The sequence below is a fragment of the Condylura cristata genome, unplaced genomic scaffold (assembly GCF_000260355.1).
Source record: "Condylura cristata isolate star-nosed mole 26May11 unplaced genomic scaffold, ConCri1.0 scaffold00011, whole genome shotgun sequence".
Taxonomy (NCBI): Eukaryota; Metazoa; Chordata; class Mammalia; order Eulipotyphla; family Talpidae; genus Condylura; species Condylura cristata.
Genome location: NW_004567112.1, coordinates 14,818,530 through 14,838,566, shown reverse-complemented (window position 1 = coordinate 14,838,566; position 20,037 = coordinate 14,818,530). Strand labels below are relative to the sequence as shown.

The window sequence follows — 20,037 nt, the reverse complement described above, 5'->3', positions numbered from 1 at the left end:
CCATCACCAAATCCTTTTGGCGTCACCTTTGAAAATATTCTAAATCTCCCCATCTCTTTCTATCTCCCTGACTGCCTCTTTTGTCCAAGCCCCTTCTTTTTCTTGGTCTCCTTCAGTTGCCAAGATTTCCCCAAGTTCTTGGATCCTTTTGCAGCCTCAGCAATCCATTTACCATCGACAAATAAAAATGATCCTTTAAAATTAAATCAAACCATATCTCTCCCATTTCAACTGGAAACAAGATTCTTCATGCTCAGCCTCCCATCTGGTTTTGTGACTCCATTTCCTTCCATTCATTTCCCTTCCTCTCAGTCTTCCACCAATAACCATCTTCCCACTTCCTCTCAGTCTGACCATCTCCCCTCTTTTCCCATACTGAATCTTCTCAGTGCAGTGATCCTCATCTCAACTTTTGCATACTTTCTTGTCATTCAGTTCTCACTTTAAACATCACCTCCTAAGAGAGTACTTTCTTAAATTTTCAAGCTATTCAAGCCACTCTATTTTAACTGTCCTCATGCCGTTTATTTCCAACTCATATTTTGGTATCCATGGTCTCCTCAAATCAGACTGTATGTTCTACTGGGTCAAGAGACTCCACTTTCTTACTAACCCAAATAACATTGGGGCAGAAGCCACTGCCAAACCAGGCACATCATGGGCATCAATATTTGGTGGCTGTATTTTAATTTAGTTTAGCTTTATAGTCAGTTTTGGCCACCATTTGGAGGTCAGTTGAAGCTTTCTTCTGTTCCCTGAGCATTGGCAATCCTACCAGTTTCAGTGTTTCTGGTGGGCCTAATAAGGAATCCTCCATTCATTGTGGTCATTAATGAACTACTGAAGCAAGGAGAAGGCAGATCCTGTGGGGAAAGCAGTCAATATAGTTACTTCCAAACAGTTGAAACCCCTCATCCTCAGAAAAAGCTCTCACAAAATGGCAGGCCCTCCAGAGGCTAAATAAGCTAATCTTCTTTTTGGAGTATCATTTAGGGAGATTTGTTTTGTTTTATGTTTAGTCATTTTCTTAGCTGGAGACATTCAAGTATGAGATATTACTGTTTTCAGGATGTCAGCCGAATGCCACTTGGACTTTATAGAGACACATCAACCATATACTAAGGTCACAGGTTGCACTCACTCCCTGACTTCAGAGACCTTCCCCTTACTTAGGCTGGCCTTACGTTATTCGCGGACTTTGGTTATTCTAGCTGCTCTTTTTCCCTCTCAGATTTTGGCATCTTTCATTTTTCTGTTGATTCTGTGCTTCTGCCTAATCCACACTCCTGTTTCTCCCTCATGTACTTAACTCCTAAAGCAAGTCTCTCTTCTTCCACAGTTTCTCTTTCTATCTTGGGCCTGTCTTTTCCCCAAAGCTTGTCCCTTGGCCCTGGAAGGCTGTGATGGCCCTCTGGTCTACCCTGTGGTGTCTTATCTACATTGCATGCTGATGACAGCCCTCTTCCTCACCATCAGTGACTGTGGTATGAAGACTGATCCTTCCCTGGTTCTCCAGGAGTAGGGGCTGCAACTTGCTCTGTCAGTATTATACCTGACCATTATTGGGAAGGACTTTCTAAGACTGAGACAAGGACCGAGGCCTTCAATTCATTTTGGCTACTTCCTGTTGAGACAATAGATGATTTATCCAAAGTCACCAAAACAAACAAAACACTGAACAAATACTTTCTTATCTCATGGACTTACCAGACAGGAGCTAGTTACTTGTTGTGGTGTTCTCTGAATCAAGTGTAATTAGTTTAGGAACCAAGAGGGTAACTGGAAAACCAAGGTAAAATTAATTTCCTACCTTGCTTATATTTTCTCTTCAGAAATGGGAAACTCATTTCCAAGAAAAATAGTTCAGATCTGCTCAAGTGGCTGTATAACAGCTTACATGATTCTTTAGCTTTTAACCTTTAAAGAAACAAACAAACAAAGGCAGAAATGACCAAAGCCTTGAATTCAAGGCAGCATTTCTAAGTATGATCATTGTATGTGCATTAAATTTTCAGAAACCACTAGTCTTGTATAACTGAAACATAACTGAAACTCTTTGACCAACAGCTCCTCGTTTTTCTCACCCTTTCCATTCCCCTTGCCCCCCAAACGAGCTTGTTCATAGTGTTTTCCATAATGTATTTACATATATCAAAATATCAAGTTATACACTGCAAATCTGCAATTTTTATATGTCAAAGCTTTCTCAATAAAGTTGTTTAAGAAACTGTCAAGATAGACATTAGAATTTAGGAACACTTGGTAACTTTTATGATCTGCTTTTGTTTGTGTACCTAGACCTAGCCATATATCATTAATACAAAAATTACTTGAGACTAGTTGATCTACATGAGTAAAGACGTCGATGTTCTTATTCTTTATGATTAATGAGTTAGTTGAGAAAGAGAAAGAGATTGAGAGGTTGAGAGAGATAAAGAAGTAAGTAGGTAGAAAATACACTAACTCAGATTACTAGTAATGGGGAGACTTACATACCCAGTACATGGAGGCCAATGTAAACTCTGTTTAGAAAAAAGAATGGCTGGATTTGAAGGGTGCCCCAATCTTTTCTTTGTTTCTATTCTTTTATTCAAGTAAGATTTATCTGGCATTGTCTTTGACCTGGAAAAGTTCATTATTCAGTAGGAAAGTCAGCTGTCATTTTGAAAATATATATGTAATATCAAGTAAGAAGCATTAAAATAAAGATGCATGGGAGATGCTAAAATGTCATTCAATGAACAGACATATATGGCCCCCGAACTCCCACAACTATCATCCTGAATTGGTGGATCCAAGGTGTGTTAAGAAATAACTCACATCGTGATAAGGAAGCCTGTGTGTTGCAGGCCTAGAGCTTCTGCAGTTGAATTTAGAGAATCCTGATTTGTGGAATCAGTGAAGGACCTTGACAACCTGGGTGGCACTTGAGAGGATGATGCTAAGTGAAATAAATCAGGAGGAAAAAGTCCCAACACCAGGTCTTTCACTCAGGAAAACATGGAGAACAAAACAATGAAAGTGACAAAGCTAAGCCAAACGCCCTAGACATGAGACCATGGCACAGAAGCTACTAGAGGGGAAGAGTAGAGAGTAGGAGCAGAGGAGGGAGGGTCCTGACTGCAGATGGGGAGGGACTGTGGGGTGCTCTGGTGATAGGTGTGGTGACCTGCATCTGAGGAGGTGCAAACCTGTTCCCCTACATCATGTTCAGTGTGGTAAACCAAGGTTACTCAATGATAAACAAGTACAACTTAATAAAAGAATTATTCTGGCTAGGAAAAGTCACAATGATCGATGCAAATAAAACAGCCTTGGGGAAGGAATGTCAGGAAAAAACTTCCTAGAGGAAATGGCTTCAGGTCATAGCCCCTGTTAAAATCTGGGAGCAGACAGGAAGTTGATAATATCCAGAAGGGAGGCAGCAAGTGCTCAGAACTGTTCCAGCCTCCTGCCCTGATAGCTGCTGTCAGAGCTTCAGGTGTGTGTCCACAAAGGACTGGACCTTCCTCTTACCTTTGAACTAAAGATATCATAATATTACCCAGAACTTCTCAGACACTCAATACTCTAAAAGCCCTTAAAATGGCAACGAGGAGGGGAAAATGATCCTCCAACATCCATTCTGAACAAATAGGAAATTGCTTTTTTTCAAAGTTTGATCTGAAAGACACACACCTCCCCTCCCATAGGGTACACCCCACACTACTCAATTTATCTGTGTCAGAAACTCCAAGAGCTGAATTGATTGTGCTGTAAATTGAACCTCAGGTTCCATTCAGAGTGCTTGAAACGTGACACTCCATCCACTAAGCCCTCCTGCTTGGGTTGTTTTTTCAATTCTAATATGTTGAGATATTTCTGCAGTACTAGTGCTATCTTTGCAGGGGCTAGGAAATGCAGTTTTGATCAAATCTTAAAATAATGTGGGGAGATGCTGAAGATTAATGCCTATTGATAATCCAAACTGCCAGAGAGAGAGAGATACAGAGGAGAATTTAATAACCTGAAAAATGGTTGCAAAAGATTGTGATTTTATTTTCAGCTGTCTCTTCTGTGTACTTGTTTCCAACCAGGGTGAGCTTTGATGAGGGCCATTCCTGGGACAAATATGCCTTCACTTCGGTTCCTCTCTTTGTCGATGGTGCTCTGGTGGAAGCTGGCGTGGAGACGCAGATCATGACGTGAGTCCTGCTGCTCCTGTTGAAAGGAGCCCGAAGTCCTGGATTCTATTCCCATAGAGGTCACAGAGGCTCCCCACCCCCACCCCAACATCCCTAAGCCAAAGTTTCTTCATTTATTTTTTTCAAATATTTATTTATTTATTTATGAATACAAGAGTTGGGGTACAGGCCAGCGGTGTGGAGAACTGATGAGAGGATTCACCAGAGACAGAGTGGGGAGCAGAACAGGTAGACCCACTGAAATGCATTGCTGAGGGGAGCAGCGGGTGAGACAGGAGAGGTCTGCTGTGCCATGTGGGTCACCTCTGTGGCTGGGGACTGAACTCAAGCTGCAGAGGACTGAGATTTACTCTCTCAGGCCACCAGGGAGGCCCCAGTTTCCTCATTTGTTAAACAGAAATATTTATGCTTGCACCCACCCATTCAAAAGGCTATTGACAGAGTTAGAGAAGCAAGTTCTCTAAATAAAATGGAATTTCAAATATCATTAGACATTTTTGTTTCCTCAAAGCACAAGGAAATAGAAAGCTTTTGATATGTGTTCTCTCCTCCAAGACGGTCAATTGAGAGGCAAGGGACAGGGAGGGAGGAAACAAAGCGGCCAGCATACTTGCTCCAGGAGAAGCTTTAAAATCACAAGATAAATGCAACAAGAATGATGTTAAATTCTCTTTTTCCAAATTGCTAGGGAAATCTTCTGCCTCCATGGGTAGTGAAATGGTAAACTGTGTCATTTAAAGACTGAGCATTTGTTCTGAGCGTCTGCCATGAGTTCAACACTGGGGCGGATCCCAGAGCGCTGTGGCTGTAAATGAAAGACACGCAGTCGGGCGCTCTGAGGTCTGGCCGGGAGCCTCCCGAGAGGTAGATGACAGAGAAGCTGGCCTCGGTTCATGCAGACTTGTGCTGCAGTAAGCCTTCTCTGGTCACTTAGGCTGTGGTGCGTATGCCAGACATTCCTACAGGTTTGTTTCTCAGAAGGCAAGGCTGTAATTTGAGTTTTGTCCAGTAATTTCTTCCCATTTTCCAAAAATACATCCAAATCTGAATTCTCTCACCATATAAATTTCTAATTAAAGTTCCCATTGGGGGGAAAGATACTGAATCTTTAAGCTGGCAAATCAAGCTAACAATACTGTGTAAACATTTAACTATACAAGCTGTGAACAATATTTAAAATATACTATGTTACTTATGATTAGAACTTAAGTTTCATCATTTGGTAAATACACAGCAACAATAGGCATAAGTACAACTTCTAGGTGTTAAATTATAAATGTAAATATATCCTTATACACACTATGTTAATATATAGTATATGCTCTATATTAGTATGTATAATGTAAATACAATAATTATATATAAATTATAAATTTATATACTGTAAATTTTATTTCTAGAATGCAAGTGACTTGGTAAATATATATACTAGTACCAGTATAGTGAATGCAGAATACAGGTGTGAGTATAAACACATCTATACTTATATATATATATATACTATGCACCTATACAAAGAGAGAAAACAGAGTGATAGAGACACAGTGAGAGAAATCCCAAGATCTAATGTCCTAGAAAGACCTTTTCAAAGTTATATACTATTTAAAAACAATTTTTTTCCATGGTACCTACTATGTGCCAAATACTTCTCTAGATGAACAAATAAGAGAGCAGGTCCTGATCTCATGTTGAAACATTAAGTAAATGAGATGGGCATGTGACTCTGTCATGTCATGCTGCCCAGAAGACTTGAATTTGAAGAGGCTCAAATTTTTTCTCAAAAATTCTAAGAAATAGATATAATACAAGGAATTTGGCTTCTGTTTCATGAGGCTCTCTGGCCATGGGTTGACTTTTCAAAATTGTTTCTATCCTTGACTTGTTACCAGAGGAGCAGTGAAGCACTTCGCATTTTTGGAACCTCTGATGTGACCATCTAAGAGTCTAAGTATCAGGTCTTTCTATAGACACAGGCACATACATTCGAGGAGACATTGCAGGCCCTCATTTTCTCCTCTCCTTTCAGTGTGACCTTCTGTGTTGCCTTATATGAGTCCTATTTGAACTCAGTGCATGCTTGTCTGGGCTCTGAACAAGACCACCTGGTCACCGATCTCTGTGTGACCTGGCTTTCCCTGGAGAGTTAAGGCTACTGTTTAAATTCTTTGTTCATCTAATCTTAAATGGTAATCATCTTTTTCTCAGCTTTCCAGGGGTTTTCACTGGTCTCATGGATATTAGGGAAATTGACCTCAAGGCCAAACCATTTACTGAACAGATAAGCTAGTGTTCCTTATTTTCTTTCCTCCCCAGTAATACTCCACAGAGCATCACAGAGTGCTTGCCCTTCTGTACTTATTGAGATCCGTAAATGCTATTAAGTAGAAAAGGAACAAGGATTGTGCATAAGTTTCTCATGTGGCCTTGAGACAGAGAGGTATATGTCATTTCCTGAAATTAAGAGGCATTTCAGAAGCCATCATTTGGCCAAGGATAAACAAGGCAGGCTATGTTACTAACTTTTTATTCAATTCAGAGCTTACATAGTAGGAAGTTTTGTTGGGCTTTTCAGACAGTCAGAAGGAGGAGCCTTAGAAGGATCCCCAAGAGGCAACTTCTGTCTCTGCTGTAGACTTGAAAATGACTGTAAGACCAAGTGACCTATGTGGGCTGAAAAGTGCTTCCACTTCCACAGAATGGCACTGGCCAGGCTGGAAACAGGTGCTCAAAGATTGGTGCACTTTCCTTAGGAACCATAACAAAAGGGACACCAAGAATTCTTAACCTTGCCATTTAATCAAAAATGTGTTAAGAGAGTAGGCCATTGGAGTTCAGTGTCCTTCACTATTAACCCTGTAGATAGAAAGCCATATCTTGTCATCTTCATTTATAATGATCAAATAGTTAGGATGATGAATTTTGTGTGTCAACTTGACTGGCCCACAAGTATCAACTTTCTGTGAGGGTGTTATCAGCTAAAATGATCATTTATGATCAGTAGGCCACGGATGGCAGAGTGCCCTCCCTAATATGGGTGGGGTTTACCCAAGCAGTTGATGATCAGAGCAAGAGAGAATTCCAGCATGGCAGTGCTGGGACATAGATTTTATTTTACCTTTGGACTCCAATGGAAACATTCACTCCACTTGGGTTCTTGAACCTCAGCAGACTAGAACTACACAGTGAGCTCTCCTGGCTCTTTGACTTGCTAACTCACAGTACGATTGGTGGGTAGTCACCTTCTATAATTGTGAGAACCAAGTCCTTAATAGTAAATGGTAAATTTCTGGTTTTGTTATGTGTATAGATACAATGATATGAAGGAATGATTGAACAAATGAATCCGTTGTGCCCCAATAACTTTATCACAGTTACACTTTTCTGGTTGATTACTTCAGCATTTTAGGAAGTTGATTACAAATCCCTAGCACTTCTAAAGTGTTTAGGATCAGAACCCAGTGCTTGCAAGTTAGGCAGCTGGGGGAGGGTAGGTATCAGTGTAGCCTGTCTGTAGCAGGGTGAAAGGGGTGCATGTGAGACAGTTGTGTGCACACACACACAAAAAATCACTCAAGAGGGGTTATGAAATGGGGAGATGCAGTGGCAACTATCGGATGAGGTCCTTCCTTGAAATGGCTTCTGATTCCCCCACCCAGAGTGGGTTCTGCCCAGCTTCCTCCAGCCCTGGAGGCCAGAGGGTGGGGTCCTCTAACACAGTGGCTCTGCAGGGGAACTTGTAAGGGAGAGACGGTCCCCAGCTTGCAGGCATGAGATTTGCTTACTTTTATTGTTCTTTTTTCTACTAGTCTTTTCAAATGTTATTATTTCAACATCTCCCTGGTAACCTTGACAGGAACCATCTACTCTGGCCTAATTCACAGTGAAATGTGACCGTTCCTATTACTTAAGGCTGAGGACAGGGCTGGATGAGTGACAATCCCTGGGCCTATTGCTGTCTCAGGCGGTGACTCTCTAGTTGATGAGATGCCTGTGGCTGTTAGAACACCTGGGGCTTTGGGCCACATTTTCTTGAAAGATTTGCCCCTAAATTAGCACTTTAAGGACCATTCTTTCTTGCTTGACTCAGATGTAGAATCAGATGGGAAAACACTAGTTTCCTGTATCCTCAAAGCTATGTTTGCAATTCTTTCTTGATATGAAGTGTTTGAATCAGCTGAGTGTGATTTAGGTAATTTTTTACAGGCATGAAGGAGGACCTAGCATCCTCCCTCCACCAGAAATGGAAAAAAAAAAATCCCAAAGGTAAAGGCTCAACTTGCCTGGAAGAAAATGAGTAGTTCCAGGAGCGAGCTTGTATCTGGTCAACCCTTTCCTTTGTGTCCAGAAGCCCTCCCAACTTGATGGCAAAATCCTGGCTGCCCTGCAGCTGGATCAGATTATCACTGGCCAATGAGGACACTGACAATCAGTGAAACTAAGAGCTCAGTGCCACCTTCCATCGAGGCAAAATGAGTGTGAGGAATGTGAATTTCATACGCAGGCTCAGAAGTGACATTTGAAGGAAGATACCAGAATTCTCCCGGGCTTATTCCGCAAAGGACTGGGTGCTTGGAAAAGAGTGGCGAGGATACTAGCTGTTCATTGAGTGTTGATGAGGACCACTGGGACTGCAAGTCACACAGACCCATTCAACCACCGTTTTCTGAAACATATGAACAAACACGTGGAACAAATACAAAAGAGCTACATGGCACGGTATGAGATGCTAGAATGAGCAGTGCTTGAAGTTAGACTGGCCAGAAAAGGCTTCATGGCTTTGCAGAGAGGAGGCAGACCACAATCCAGGCGGGGGCCAACGTGAGCATACCTGCAGCCTAGGAATATGTTAGGCCAGCAGCAGAGAGGAGAGGTAGGAAGGGCTAGAGATGCTTTCAGCAAATTGTCTAGAGCCAATTGCTTCTCTGACTCCCTGTATAAATCCAATTTTAATTGGCATAAATCTGTGATTCATTGTTCCACCAGCAGAACTAATAGCCAAAGTGAAGGGAGAGAGATAACATTTTGCCTAGAAAATTATGCAAACTCCGAAGCTGCAGAGGTTGTTTAAAAAAAAAATGCAGCAGAGACCTTCTTTTCACTTAAGAAACTGTGACCATCTGCTTAGCACAAGGCTCTTAAATACAGCCTTAGCACAAGCACAAGCCCCAGCCTGGGCTTAAATGCATTGTTTAGCCTCTAGTAACTGCATCCAATAAAGTCATTGGAAATGAACCAGTGCTGCTTCCATTGATCTGTTTTTCAATTTTCTGTTGTTTGCTGGAAGAGTCTGATTTTACTTCTCCCAAAGTAAGTCACTCGAGTAATTGGCAAATCCAGTGCAACTCCCAGGTCATTGCTTCTCAGACTGGCTGCTTGAGTCACACCCTCTGGGTTGTCACCAGACTTGCCATTAACTCAGAAGCTCATTTATGCACAGGGGCTTTTTGGTGACATTGGGATGTGCTGGTGGCTGGAAACATGCTAGAAGAAAAAGACTTGTTTTGCCAAAGGATTGCTCTGTGGATGGTATGCTGGTGAAGAGCCTGGGTCTTGGAGATCCACTCCCCAAGGACAGTGCTCAGCTGCCCACTGAAATCCTGATCTTAGAGAGATCACTAACCTCACTCTGAGCTCCAGATTAAGAATTAAATAAAATATCCTCCACAATGGACCTTGGAGATGATTGTTGTCTCCATAGTCAATTGATCGAAAATGATCCACTTGTAAGGAAGAACTTTGGTCATCTGGATCAAGAATCAGCAAGCACTGGGCTTCGCAGGCTACAGGGGCTGTAATGACTGGACACGTGGTCATTGACAGCATGTAATGAGTGAGCATCAGTGCTTCACGGTGTCCCCATAGAAGTTTAGTAATGGGCACTGAAATTTGAATTTCATACACTTTTCACATGTCATCAAATGTTCTTCATTTGCTTGGTCCCTCATCCCCACCATTTAAATTGCAAAAAGTAAATAAAGCCAAACACATTATTAGCTCGAAGGCTGTGCAAAAACAGGTAGCAACCCAGATTTATTCCAAGAGCTGTAATTTGCTGATCCCAAACACTACACGTGGAGGTTCATCCATGTGGCTGTGTACTATGGAGTTTTAGGTCTAGTTTCTACAAGCTGCCCGTTGAACTGCTTCCCCACTTGTGTGCCTTTGTGAAGTACTGAATAGAGAAATTATTTGCAATGATTTAGAAGTTTTCCCATTTCTTCTCCATAGTGCAGTAGTCTCACCTCTTCCAGGAAGTCCTCCAGTATTCTCCCACATCTTAACTTATTTCCTCTCATTGAATTTCCTGTCTTAAATGGCAGGATTTAGGTCCCAGATATATTTGGCTTGGTCTGTACATTTTTTTTAATGGATCCAAAATTTTAATGGCTGAATAGTCAGAAACAGGCGGCAGCCTGAATGTCCATTGTCACCAAGCTGCTCCCGCTGCCTGGCCGCTGCCTTCGTCAAGCTGGGCTGGCTGTGTCCTGATAGTTACTACCTACTCTGGCTGTTCCAAAATAGCAATCGTCCATGTAAGTTGCCCTCCTGACTCTTATAAGATTTTAAATTTATTATTAACAATACAGAGGCTACTTCCAAATGCTCATATTATTTTCTTGCAGTTCATTTTGAATAAAAATACAGTCTAATATGAAGAATAAAGTTACAAAAGCCTGGAAGTAATCAATGTGAAAATGCCAAAGTAGTAGCATTTTCACATTTCACATATATATATATATATATATGCAAGGCAAGCCAGAGGGATCTGATCCTTTTCTTTTAGCTCATTTGCAGCCTTCTCCCCCTTACTCCTGTGGCAGGTCACTGTCTGTGTGTATGTACTGTGCAACATTCTAGTATGCATGTTGGTATTTTTAGCACATCTTTAACTTTCCATAGAATGTACATAGTATAGCTTATGTGTTTTAAAGGTATATAATTTGCCTGAATGCTGTCACTCCTCTTGCCCCATCTATCACTCCATATTATCCGTCTCGAGGCATAACCATCTGGTCCAGACACTCTTATGCTCTAGGACATTGTGTCCTGCTATGAGGACAGACACTTTTTTGCTCTCATTGTCTATCAGTGGACATATAAGCTGGTCCTAGCTTGGTCTATCACAAACAGTATCATCCTGTTTTAGAGCCTGTCTCTAAAACAGGTGTACCTGCAAATAGGTATTCTGTGTGATTATGGTAAAGTGGAGTTGCACGTCACGGTGAATTGGCTTTGCCACTTTTACTTTTGCCATTTTCCAATTGTTTTTCATGTTGTCATGTGTCACTTAGCGTGTGTGATCTGTTCTAGTGTGAAGGTTCAGGAGGTTTGCAGAGGTCTCAGCTGTCATCTCCCGCAGCCTGGAACACACAGGCCTGTGTGACTGGCGCTCAGCTACTGTATGGTGAGTAGCACCATCAGACGGGGCTGTAAACTCTTAAAGGGTTGAGGCTGAATTTCATCTCTTGGTTCAGGACTTGACACAAGTGGGAAACTAAGAAATATGAAGTTAAACTGGCAAAGAAGACAGAGTTTCTGCCCTCACCTCCATTCGTCCAGCTCTTTTAATGTTCGCATTTTCTTTCCTCTCAAATCTCAAGTTGAGTGTCCATCTCCTGCGTCTAGTTCCCATCTCTTAGATTCTCCTTCATCACACAGCTCCTGATTCAACTTCTATGCATTCACAGACGATGATTCCAAAGCCAGTTTTGTGGACTTAAACCTTTCAAACCCATTGACAGAGCTTAATACATTTTGAGGAAAGAATCCAACTTGTTTGACTATGGAATGCATTCTTCAGATTTATGTTAAAAATCAGCTCTCCACTGTTGCTTCAGGTCCCATATTTTCTAGTCTTCCCACCCACTACTTATTTTCAAGTCTTCTAATCCCAGCTTTTTCCACCATCTCACAGACCCTTCCAGCAGCAGACCCTCACCTTCAGAATTCCTTGCTGCTGATCCCTGCCTGTTCTATTCAGGTCTAGTTCATGTCTCACTTTCACTTAATGCAATTCCCCTGTAGTTGTTGACCTCCTTTACCACTAATCCCATCTACACCCTAATGGGCAAACAACCAGGCAGTGTGGACACACACCAGTGGCTTGGCTGTGGCCTGGATTTCTGAAGACTGACAACTGCTGGCTGCCGACAGCTGCCTTCCAGAACACTGCTTTTTCTGTTTGGATTCGAAATCCACAATTTCCTCCATGGAAGCAGAAGACAAGAGGAGACATAGGAGCTTAGGTCTTTTAGAGAGATGCAGATGTCACAGAGACATTTTTAAATGGGTTTAGGAGTTCAAATATATCAATTTGCTCTTGCAAGAGCATTTATTATTTCTTACTGAGGGCATGTATCGAGTGCCCGATCTCAAGGTAGGCTCTGTTCTAAGAGTTCTGGGAACTAGGTGAGAGTATAAAGAAGAAAGTCAAGGTCTCTCTCTGCTGATGTGGATTTTATGTTCTAATGTCTCTTCCACACCCTGCAAAAGAAAGATCAGTTTTGTGTGAAGCTTATTGCAATTCGAGGGTGCGTAGAATCTGGTCTGTAGTGAAATCCCGAGATTTGAATGATGGAGCTGTGCTGGTGGTAGTAGCGGTGTGTGTGTGTGTGCGTGTGCGTGTGTGTGTGTGTGTGTGTGTTTGTAAAAGAGAAAGGAAGGAGGGAGGGAGGGAGAGAGAGAGAGAGAGATCTCCTCATAAACCTTAGGGTGTTGGTGACCTGCAAAGACTCTACCCCTGGGTGCAGTTTCTAATGAGCACTTATCTCTTAGTCGGAGGGAAAAAAAACAAAAAACAAAAAACACTGTCAATAAGTAAAAGGTAACATATGGAACGTTAAAAGTGGTTACTTCTAGTGTGAATTTTTATTTTCTTATCTGTAGATTTCTATAGTTACCAAAATTTTTATAATGAAAGCCCACTCTTTGTATGTGAGAGAAAGGAAGATCACTTACCACCACATGCATATTATTATTTTTAATGATCTACAAGATAGTGAAAGAGAAGGGCCACATATAAGTTTATGTGGTGTGAGTCACACTTGTTCTTTCTATGAGGTTGCGACATAAAGGAAGAGAATCTTAACTACTGGGCACGTCTCAGTGCTAACTAATGCTCTGAGTAAATTAATACTAAATCATTTCAAATAAACAGTACTAGAACTTAAGCAAAGCAAGAATGGAAAAATAGACAAATCCCACACATAAAATAAAAATTCTGCAAATTGCTAGCTAGTGACTTCTGATGAAACAGTGCTCTAAATAATTTCTTCAAGGTCATCTGGTTAATTTATGCTGCATTTGTAAGTTATTGTGTATTTTAAAAATTAATGATAGATTTAATTATAGCAGGGTTGCCTGTGACCTTTTGTAAAATGACTTCATCATAAATCTGTCTGCATTTCAGAACTGTTTTCCAGGTTTCTAATAATTTGCTCTCAAATTAATGACATCCAGCCAGTGAAAGGCATTGAGGTTGGGCAAAAGGATTGAGTTGGGATTTGTGGTTTCCTAACAATTGCTAATTCTGAGTCCTGGACAGAGATGGCAGAGGAGATGAAGTGTGAGTCACCAGAATCCACAGCAGGTTTAACTGTTTACTTAGAGGAATGAGAAATAAATCCAATGTGTCAACAGGGAAAATTATGTAGAGCCAGATGGGGTCATTGCAGAGTGTTTGATATGGGCAACATTTATATGCCAATAATGAGCTCGATAAGAGAATTCTCCTTCTTGGGCATCCACAGAGATTTTCCCTCATTCATAATTTCAAGGTCTTTACCTGCCTTTCAGTTTTCTGGTCCTGTTGGAAACATACCTGAGACATCATCAGTCTGGTATCTCCCACCTTCCTTGGGAAGAGAACAGCTTCCCAAGGAGCTGTTCCAATGAGAACAGCTCCTATCTATAGGGAGTTAGGCTCATTTACCCAAAAAACAGGACACATCATTATCTGCCATTCTGATGATAGATTTGTCCCTACAGAGTGTGGAGAAAAGCTCTGAGCAATGTAGATACTTAGTATATCAAGAGAACCCTCTCTCTTAAAGGAAGCACACATCTATAGTTCTAGAGGGACAAGCTGGAGTTTGGTAAACCTCAAGAATATTTCAGACCCAGAAGCTTGGAAGAAAAGCCCAAAAAATGTGGAAAGTGGGTCATGGTAAAGCCTTCCTTGGTTTTAAGTTCAGCCCTACATATAATAACTCTGTACCCTGCATTGCCCCAGCACAGCTATCATATTGACACACCATGAGTGAGCTTGCAGGCTGTTAAGGTTTCCTAGGAAAAGCAGACACTGTAGGGGAGAAAACTAGACTGGGAATCTAGTTCTTGATTTTTTGAACAGGGCATTAGTTTACCTAAGCCATGATTTCCCCAGCTAGTAGGTGAAAGGGTTAAACTAAAGTTACATGCCTAAGTGTCCTCTGCCACCAGGACTTTTGAATTCTGTTTATTCTTTTTCATGGTCCAGATAATTCCCATCTAGAGGACAAATCAGTAAAGATTAGTATAATTAAGGTCCAAGAAAATAAATTCCCACTTATTAGATACTTTAGGACTTTAGATTGGATTTATCGAGATGTCTTCTCTGAGGATTCTCTTTTATTCCTTCTCCAACTATGCATTCAGTTTTCTATATTCCATAATATTCCTGCCTTTTGTCCAGAAAACCTATTACAAGCTGAAGCCAAGAAACCCCCATGCCCATACATCAGCAATTCAAGAAATATGGGATTGTCAATGTCAAGTATAGGGACAGAGAAGGAGATTTAAGTTACAATAATCAGAAATGTGAAGAGAAAAAGGAGAGCAAGAAGTAGACAAAGATAAGGTTGTCATGATATTGCAGTAGCAAAGGGCCAGAGAAACGTAGGAAAGGCTCTGTTTCCATGCGCGATCACCATCTGTTTATGCAGGGAGCCCAAAATTTAGTAGAAGAGTGATAACCTAGATTGGAATGCCTAAGGATTGCTGTTAAGAGGAAGCAACATTTAAGTAGGAGTTTAAGGTGGAATTGGGGAAGAAAGAGCGTGTCAATATGAAGAGCATGGGTGGGGGTGTATGCATTCAGGAGAGAGAGGGCTTGTGTGAGTGCAATGCCAAGGAATCTTCCAAATGATCCACGGATATTATCAGCATGTGTGTGCATCTACATGCATGGGAATATTTAGGCAGAGCCAGACTCTGAAAACAGACCAATTTGGCTAGAACAGAAAGACTAGGAAGAACATTTTAGAAAGGAATTCGAAAACAAAACAAAACAAAACAAAACAAACAAACAAACAAAAAAAACAAAGTGGATTTGGTGAATGTCAAGTATTTTTGAGAGAGTGTGGTTTAAGTGTCAGCTAGAGGCTTGGAGAGAGGATCAAGATGAGGACTGAGTCAGTGCTGAGGAGAAACTTTTTTGTCTGAATTGAAAGTCAACTTTGGCATTGTTCTGTTTCTAAAGATAACTCTAGGCAGGTGAAATGGATGCATGAGTGGTGAGAAAAGCTCAAGATAAAGCCACTGAGGGAAACAAGATAAAGCAGGGTGGCCCAGGGCAGGTCAGCGAGAATGGTCTTGTCCTAGTTGAGTTTGATCAAACATTACCTCAAAAGTCAGTCCCTAGTGAAATCCTCCTAATCAAACTCTCCAAGAAATTCTTTCTTTTGACTTTTCTAGTATTCCTCAGTTTTATAACTATGTAGTAAAAGTTGATGTAATTGGAATTCGAAAAAGAACCAAGTTGCTGTGCAGGGGAGAGTCAGGTAACCCAGAATTGCTCTCCTGTAAAGAGGAAAACATCTTTACAGGGCCTCCTACTCTAATTACATTTATGGTGGCATTGTTTCCACCTAAATTATAGCAATTATATACCAAGATCCCCTTTGAAATCATTTAATTAATGAGTAGCTAACCCTCTGTGTGATTGGAATTCTAATGAAGTCTTTTATTTTTGTCAGCCACCTCCCTTGCTTCGATTAATCATTCTCCTCCCCACCGACTTACTCAGGTTTGGGTGGTAGGCCAGAGAAGGGGTGTTGTTTAAAGTTTGAGCAAGTCACAGTGGAAATCCTGGCATAGTCCAGGATGATAAGGGGCAGAGAAGCTGCTGCTATTTTATCCCCTGAGATTGTTTTTGTCCTTCTAAACCCCAAAGGACACACAACTCAACCATGTTCTCTGGCCCAGAAATAAGGGCAGATAGAGCTATCACCCCAATTTTGGAAGAAGTGAATGATTTTGATAGATTAATTCTATCCATTAATCAATCCAGAACTATTTATTGAGCATCTGTAATATGAGAGAAGTGCCGGCAGAGACAATGATGAATGACTTCGATAAATCCTTGTGTCTAGGGTCACCAGCGGGGAGATAGCTTTTACTAGGGATTGAAAGACGATAAACTCTTGGAAATTGTGTGGAAAGGGCCATGGTCTATCTAGGCTATCTCTGCATCCCACACCTTGTGTGTGTATATTTATCACTGATTCAAAATCATCATCTGTAGGGAAATAAAAACCTTGAACAAAAAACGTGATTCACTCAAGGTCATCTAGCCAACTTAGTGGCTAAGTAGGTTTAGAAAAAGATGGGTCTTCTATTCCCTTGCTTAATACTCTTAACCATCACACCCAGACCACCTGTATGTTGTAAGTTGAACAACACTAGAACCAAGTCAACTATGACTATGTGGCCTCATTAGCCCCAGAGGAATTTTTTAAAAGATAGTGATCATCTTTTGAGTCTGTAGAGCCAAGAGAAAAGGTGGCTTTGAGTAGAAACACACTCTCCTAAAAAAAAAAAAAAAAGTGACAAGGTAAAAAAAGAAAATGGAAGTGATAAATTTTAATTGATTTTTCTTGAAAATCTGTATTATGAGAAATGACTCAACAAATTCATTAGTTTTGTTTTGTGATGGGGATAGCTAAATGGTAGGCTACCTGTTTCCAGAAAGTCATCTGTGTGTATGAAATATCTACTTTCTTCAAGGCTCTAAATAAATTAATGAGATAGAGAAGGTATGAAGATTCGTATCTGCAATGAACTGTGTACCTTAAAGGAAATGTAGAACCGGACCTATTGGAATCTCTTGATGAGTAATTTTTTCCATCATTAAGACTGATGGTGATGGTATTGTGCATTTATTGCCCATTATGATTTTCAAATGCATTAGGGTTTTGATTGTTGAGGATAAAACTACTAAGGAGGCTAGGAATTCATTTCTGAAGAAATGGGTTTGAATCGTTTAGCTCATTGCAAGGGTATGGCACTGTGGGTGATAATGGATTTGACCTCACTAGGAACTAGCTTTCTCTTGCTAGCAATCTGAGGATAAAAGCACCATCTAGAATAGTTCTGTTGGTACTATACCATCCCTTGAAGTTTCATATTCTATTGATGCCTAACTATTTTGTTCCAAATAAATGTTACCACACTTGGGATGGATCCACGGCATCTACATATTGATAAACTCCCTAACTTTAGAGAAACATTTACAGAGACGAGACATTTTTATGTTGGAAATAGGTTCTTTTATTATTCATTAGAAGCAATCTGGGCTTTCTCATTTCCCAATCCAGAATCAAGTGGACCTTGTCAGTGTTTATCACCCCAAAGAGATGGATATGGTTTCTGATTCATTTTCTGGGTTCTCACTTCCATAAATTCTACTGTGAATTTTAATGACTTGGTTCAAGAGTAACTATGAAAAGTGATAAAAATGCTTGAATTTAAATTAGCCCTTATTTTATTCCTGCTTAGTTTGCTGTGTTGCTGTCATTTCCTCAGGCTTCATGAGCTCTAACCGGATGAGAATGAATGAATCCAATATTGAACAAAATTGGAGAAGCATGGTCTATGCCAAAGAGAGACTCGGTGTCAAGAGTCACTCAAGCCCAACAAGGACTGTAGTAAATTTTTTTTTCTTTCCAGCACTGCAAATGGATGGAAAAATAGGGAATGTGTCAATGTCTGAAAGTTCCCAAAAGCTTTCCCCCCACTGATCTTGGTTGGGACTCAAGGAGAAAAGGACATTCTAACGTGAAATGATTAAAATTTGTCCGTGGCCTAAGAGACTGACCTCATGAGAAGGAGGGCTAGCAGACTCCCATGCAAAATATTTGTGTATCAACTTACAGTCTGGAGAAAGACATGGAAAACACAGAGTAAGGAAATCTGGGATGGAAGCCAAAGAAATATACATGAGGGAAATTACCTGCCAAGATTGTAGGAGAGCAGATCCTGAATTAGTTCACATGTTCTGTTTGAGTTCTTATTTTTGTTATCAGTTCTGAAATGTGCACTCTTGAGATCAGAAACCACTTTTCTCAAAGGCTGGGATGACCGGCCATGTAGACCTCTTCAGATGCTGATGGTGAGTCAGGCACTAGGAGGACACTTGGATCCCCTCAGTATCAGCCTGGAAACTGGCCCTTCTGAGCTTCAAGTTCTGTGCACTAACTTGTGAGCATATTCCTCTGTGAGTGATTTGGTCTCTGAGGGATATCTCACACATTTTGTAAACTTCCACATATGATTTTTTTGTTATTTCTTATATTCCAGAGATTCCCCCAGTGTCCACTTACTGGTCTTCTCTCCCTTGCCTTGCCCCTTCCTGTCTTCTGTCCCACTTCTTCTCATCTCCAGGTTACCTCACCACAGTTCTTAACCACTTCTTGGTTCGATTGATGAAAACTACTCTTGAATCAAAACATGTTTCCTGTGGTTACTGTTATGAATCCCCACGAACTGAGTGGCTTGGAAGAACAAAAGTTTATTCTCTCACAGATCTGAAGGCTAGTACCCAAAATCAAAAGTACAGTAAGATTTCACTCCCTCTAGGGTGCCAGAGGATAGTTAATGCTGTGCTTGTTCCATCTTTCAGAGGCCCCAGACCCTCCTGTGTGGCCACATAAGCCCAGTCTCCACCACTGCCTTCAACATCCTCCCCCTCTCTGCAGGGCCCTCTTTGTGTCTCTTATGAGGGTACATGTCATTGGTCTCAGGGCCCACGCTGATAATCCAGCTGATTGTATCTTGAGGTCCTTAACTTACATCTTCAAAAACCTCTTGTTCAATTAAGATCACCTTCACAGGTTTCAGGGAATAGAGCTTGGCCATATTTTTGTTTGTTTGCTTGTTTTGCAGGAAGTCACCATTCCTCCCAGTATATCACCCCAATTGTTCTTTTTTTTTTTAATATTTCTTAAATTTCGGAATTAAGAACCTCTTTAATGTCTGATAAAATATGTGTAGTTTCTTCATAGATAAGGATACATCTACCAATACACATATACTTTTATTTCAAATTTTAGGGAACTTAAGCTTTGTTATCTTCACTAAACCTCTATGTAGACTCTAGATTAAGAATCTCAGTTTGTGTCAGTCGTGACATCTATACTAACCAGAGTTTTCCTTATGATCTAGTGAATGTAGAATTAATCAGGATAGTGCCTCTTTTATTCTAGAAAATATAAAAAAAAATATACTCATGCATTCTAAGATCAGCCTAAATATTTTTGGTGTATCTGAAGTTCACTGATTGTAATCATGTGTATAAAAACTCTTAAACTGCTATTATTATTACTATCATCATCATCATCATTATATAACTTGTGCTACACCAAGCCTCGCTTCTTTATATAATTGTATAATCACCTAGGGAAAGACCTGACATTTTTCTCTCTGTTATGCCACGTGTCATTAATTGTAGCCTATTTCTTTAGCCTGTCAAGACTTTTCTGGGTCCTGATTCTGCTATCAAACATATTGACTGTCTCATCCAGCTCTGTGTCATTAAATAATATGATTTCCAATGATGACCATGATTTTCATGTTTTCAAGTCATTAATAAAAATGA

General features: G+C 40.6%; 1 protein-coding gene across 1 annotated transcript in view; it reads left to right on the top strand.

Annotated features, from left to right (window-relative positions):
* Positions 1 to 20,037, top strand: part of SORCS3 (sortilin-related VPS10 domain containing receptor 3) — a 503,865-nt gene that overhangs the window by 441,012 nt on the left and 42,816 nt on the right. The window contains exon 14 of the mRNA XM_004680459.2: positions 4,077 to 4,184. Within this exon, the coding sequence (XP_004680516.1) occupies positions 4,077 to 4,184 (108 nt within the window). The remainder of the gene's footprint in view (positions 1 to 4,076; positions 4,185 to 20,037) is intronic.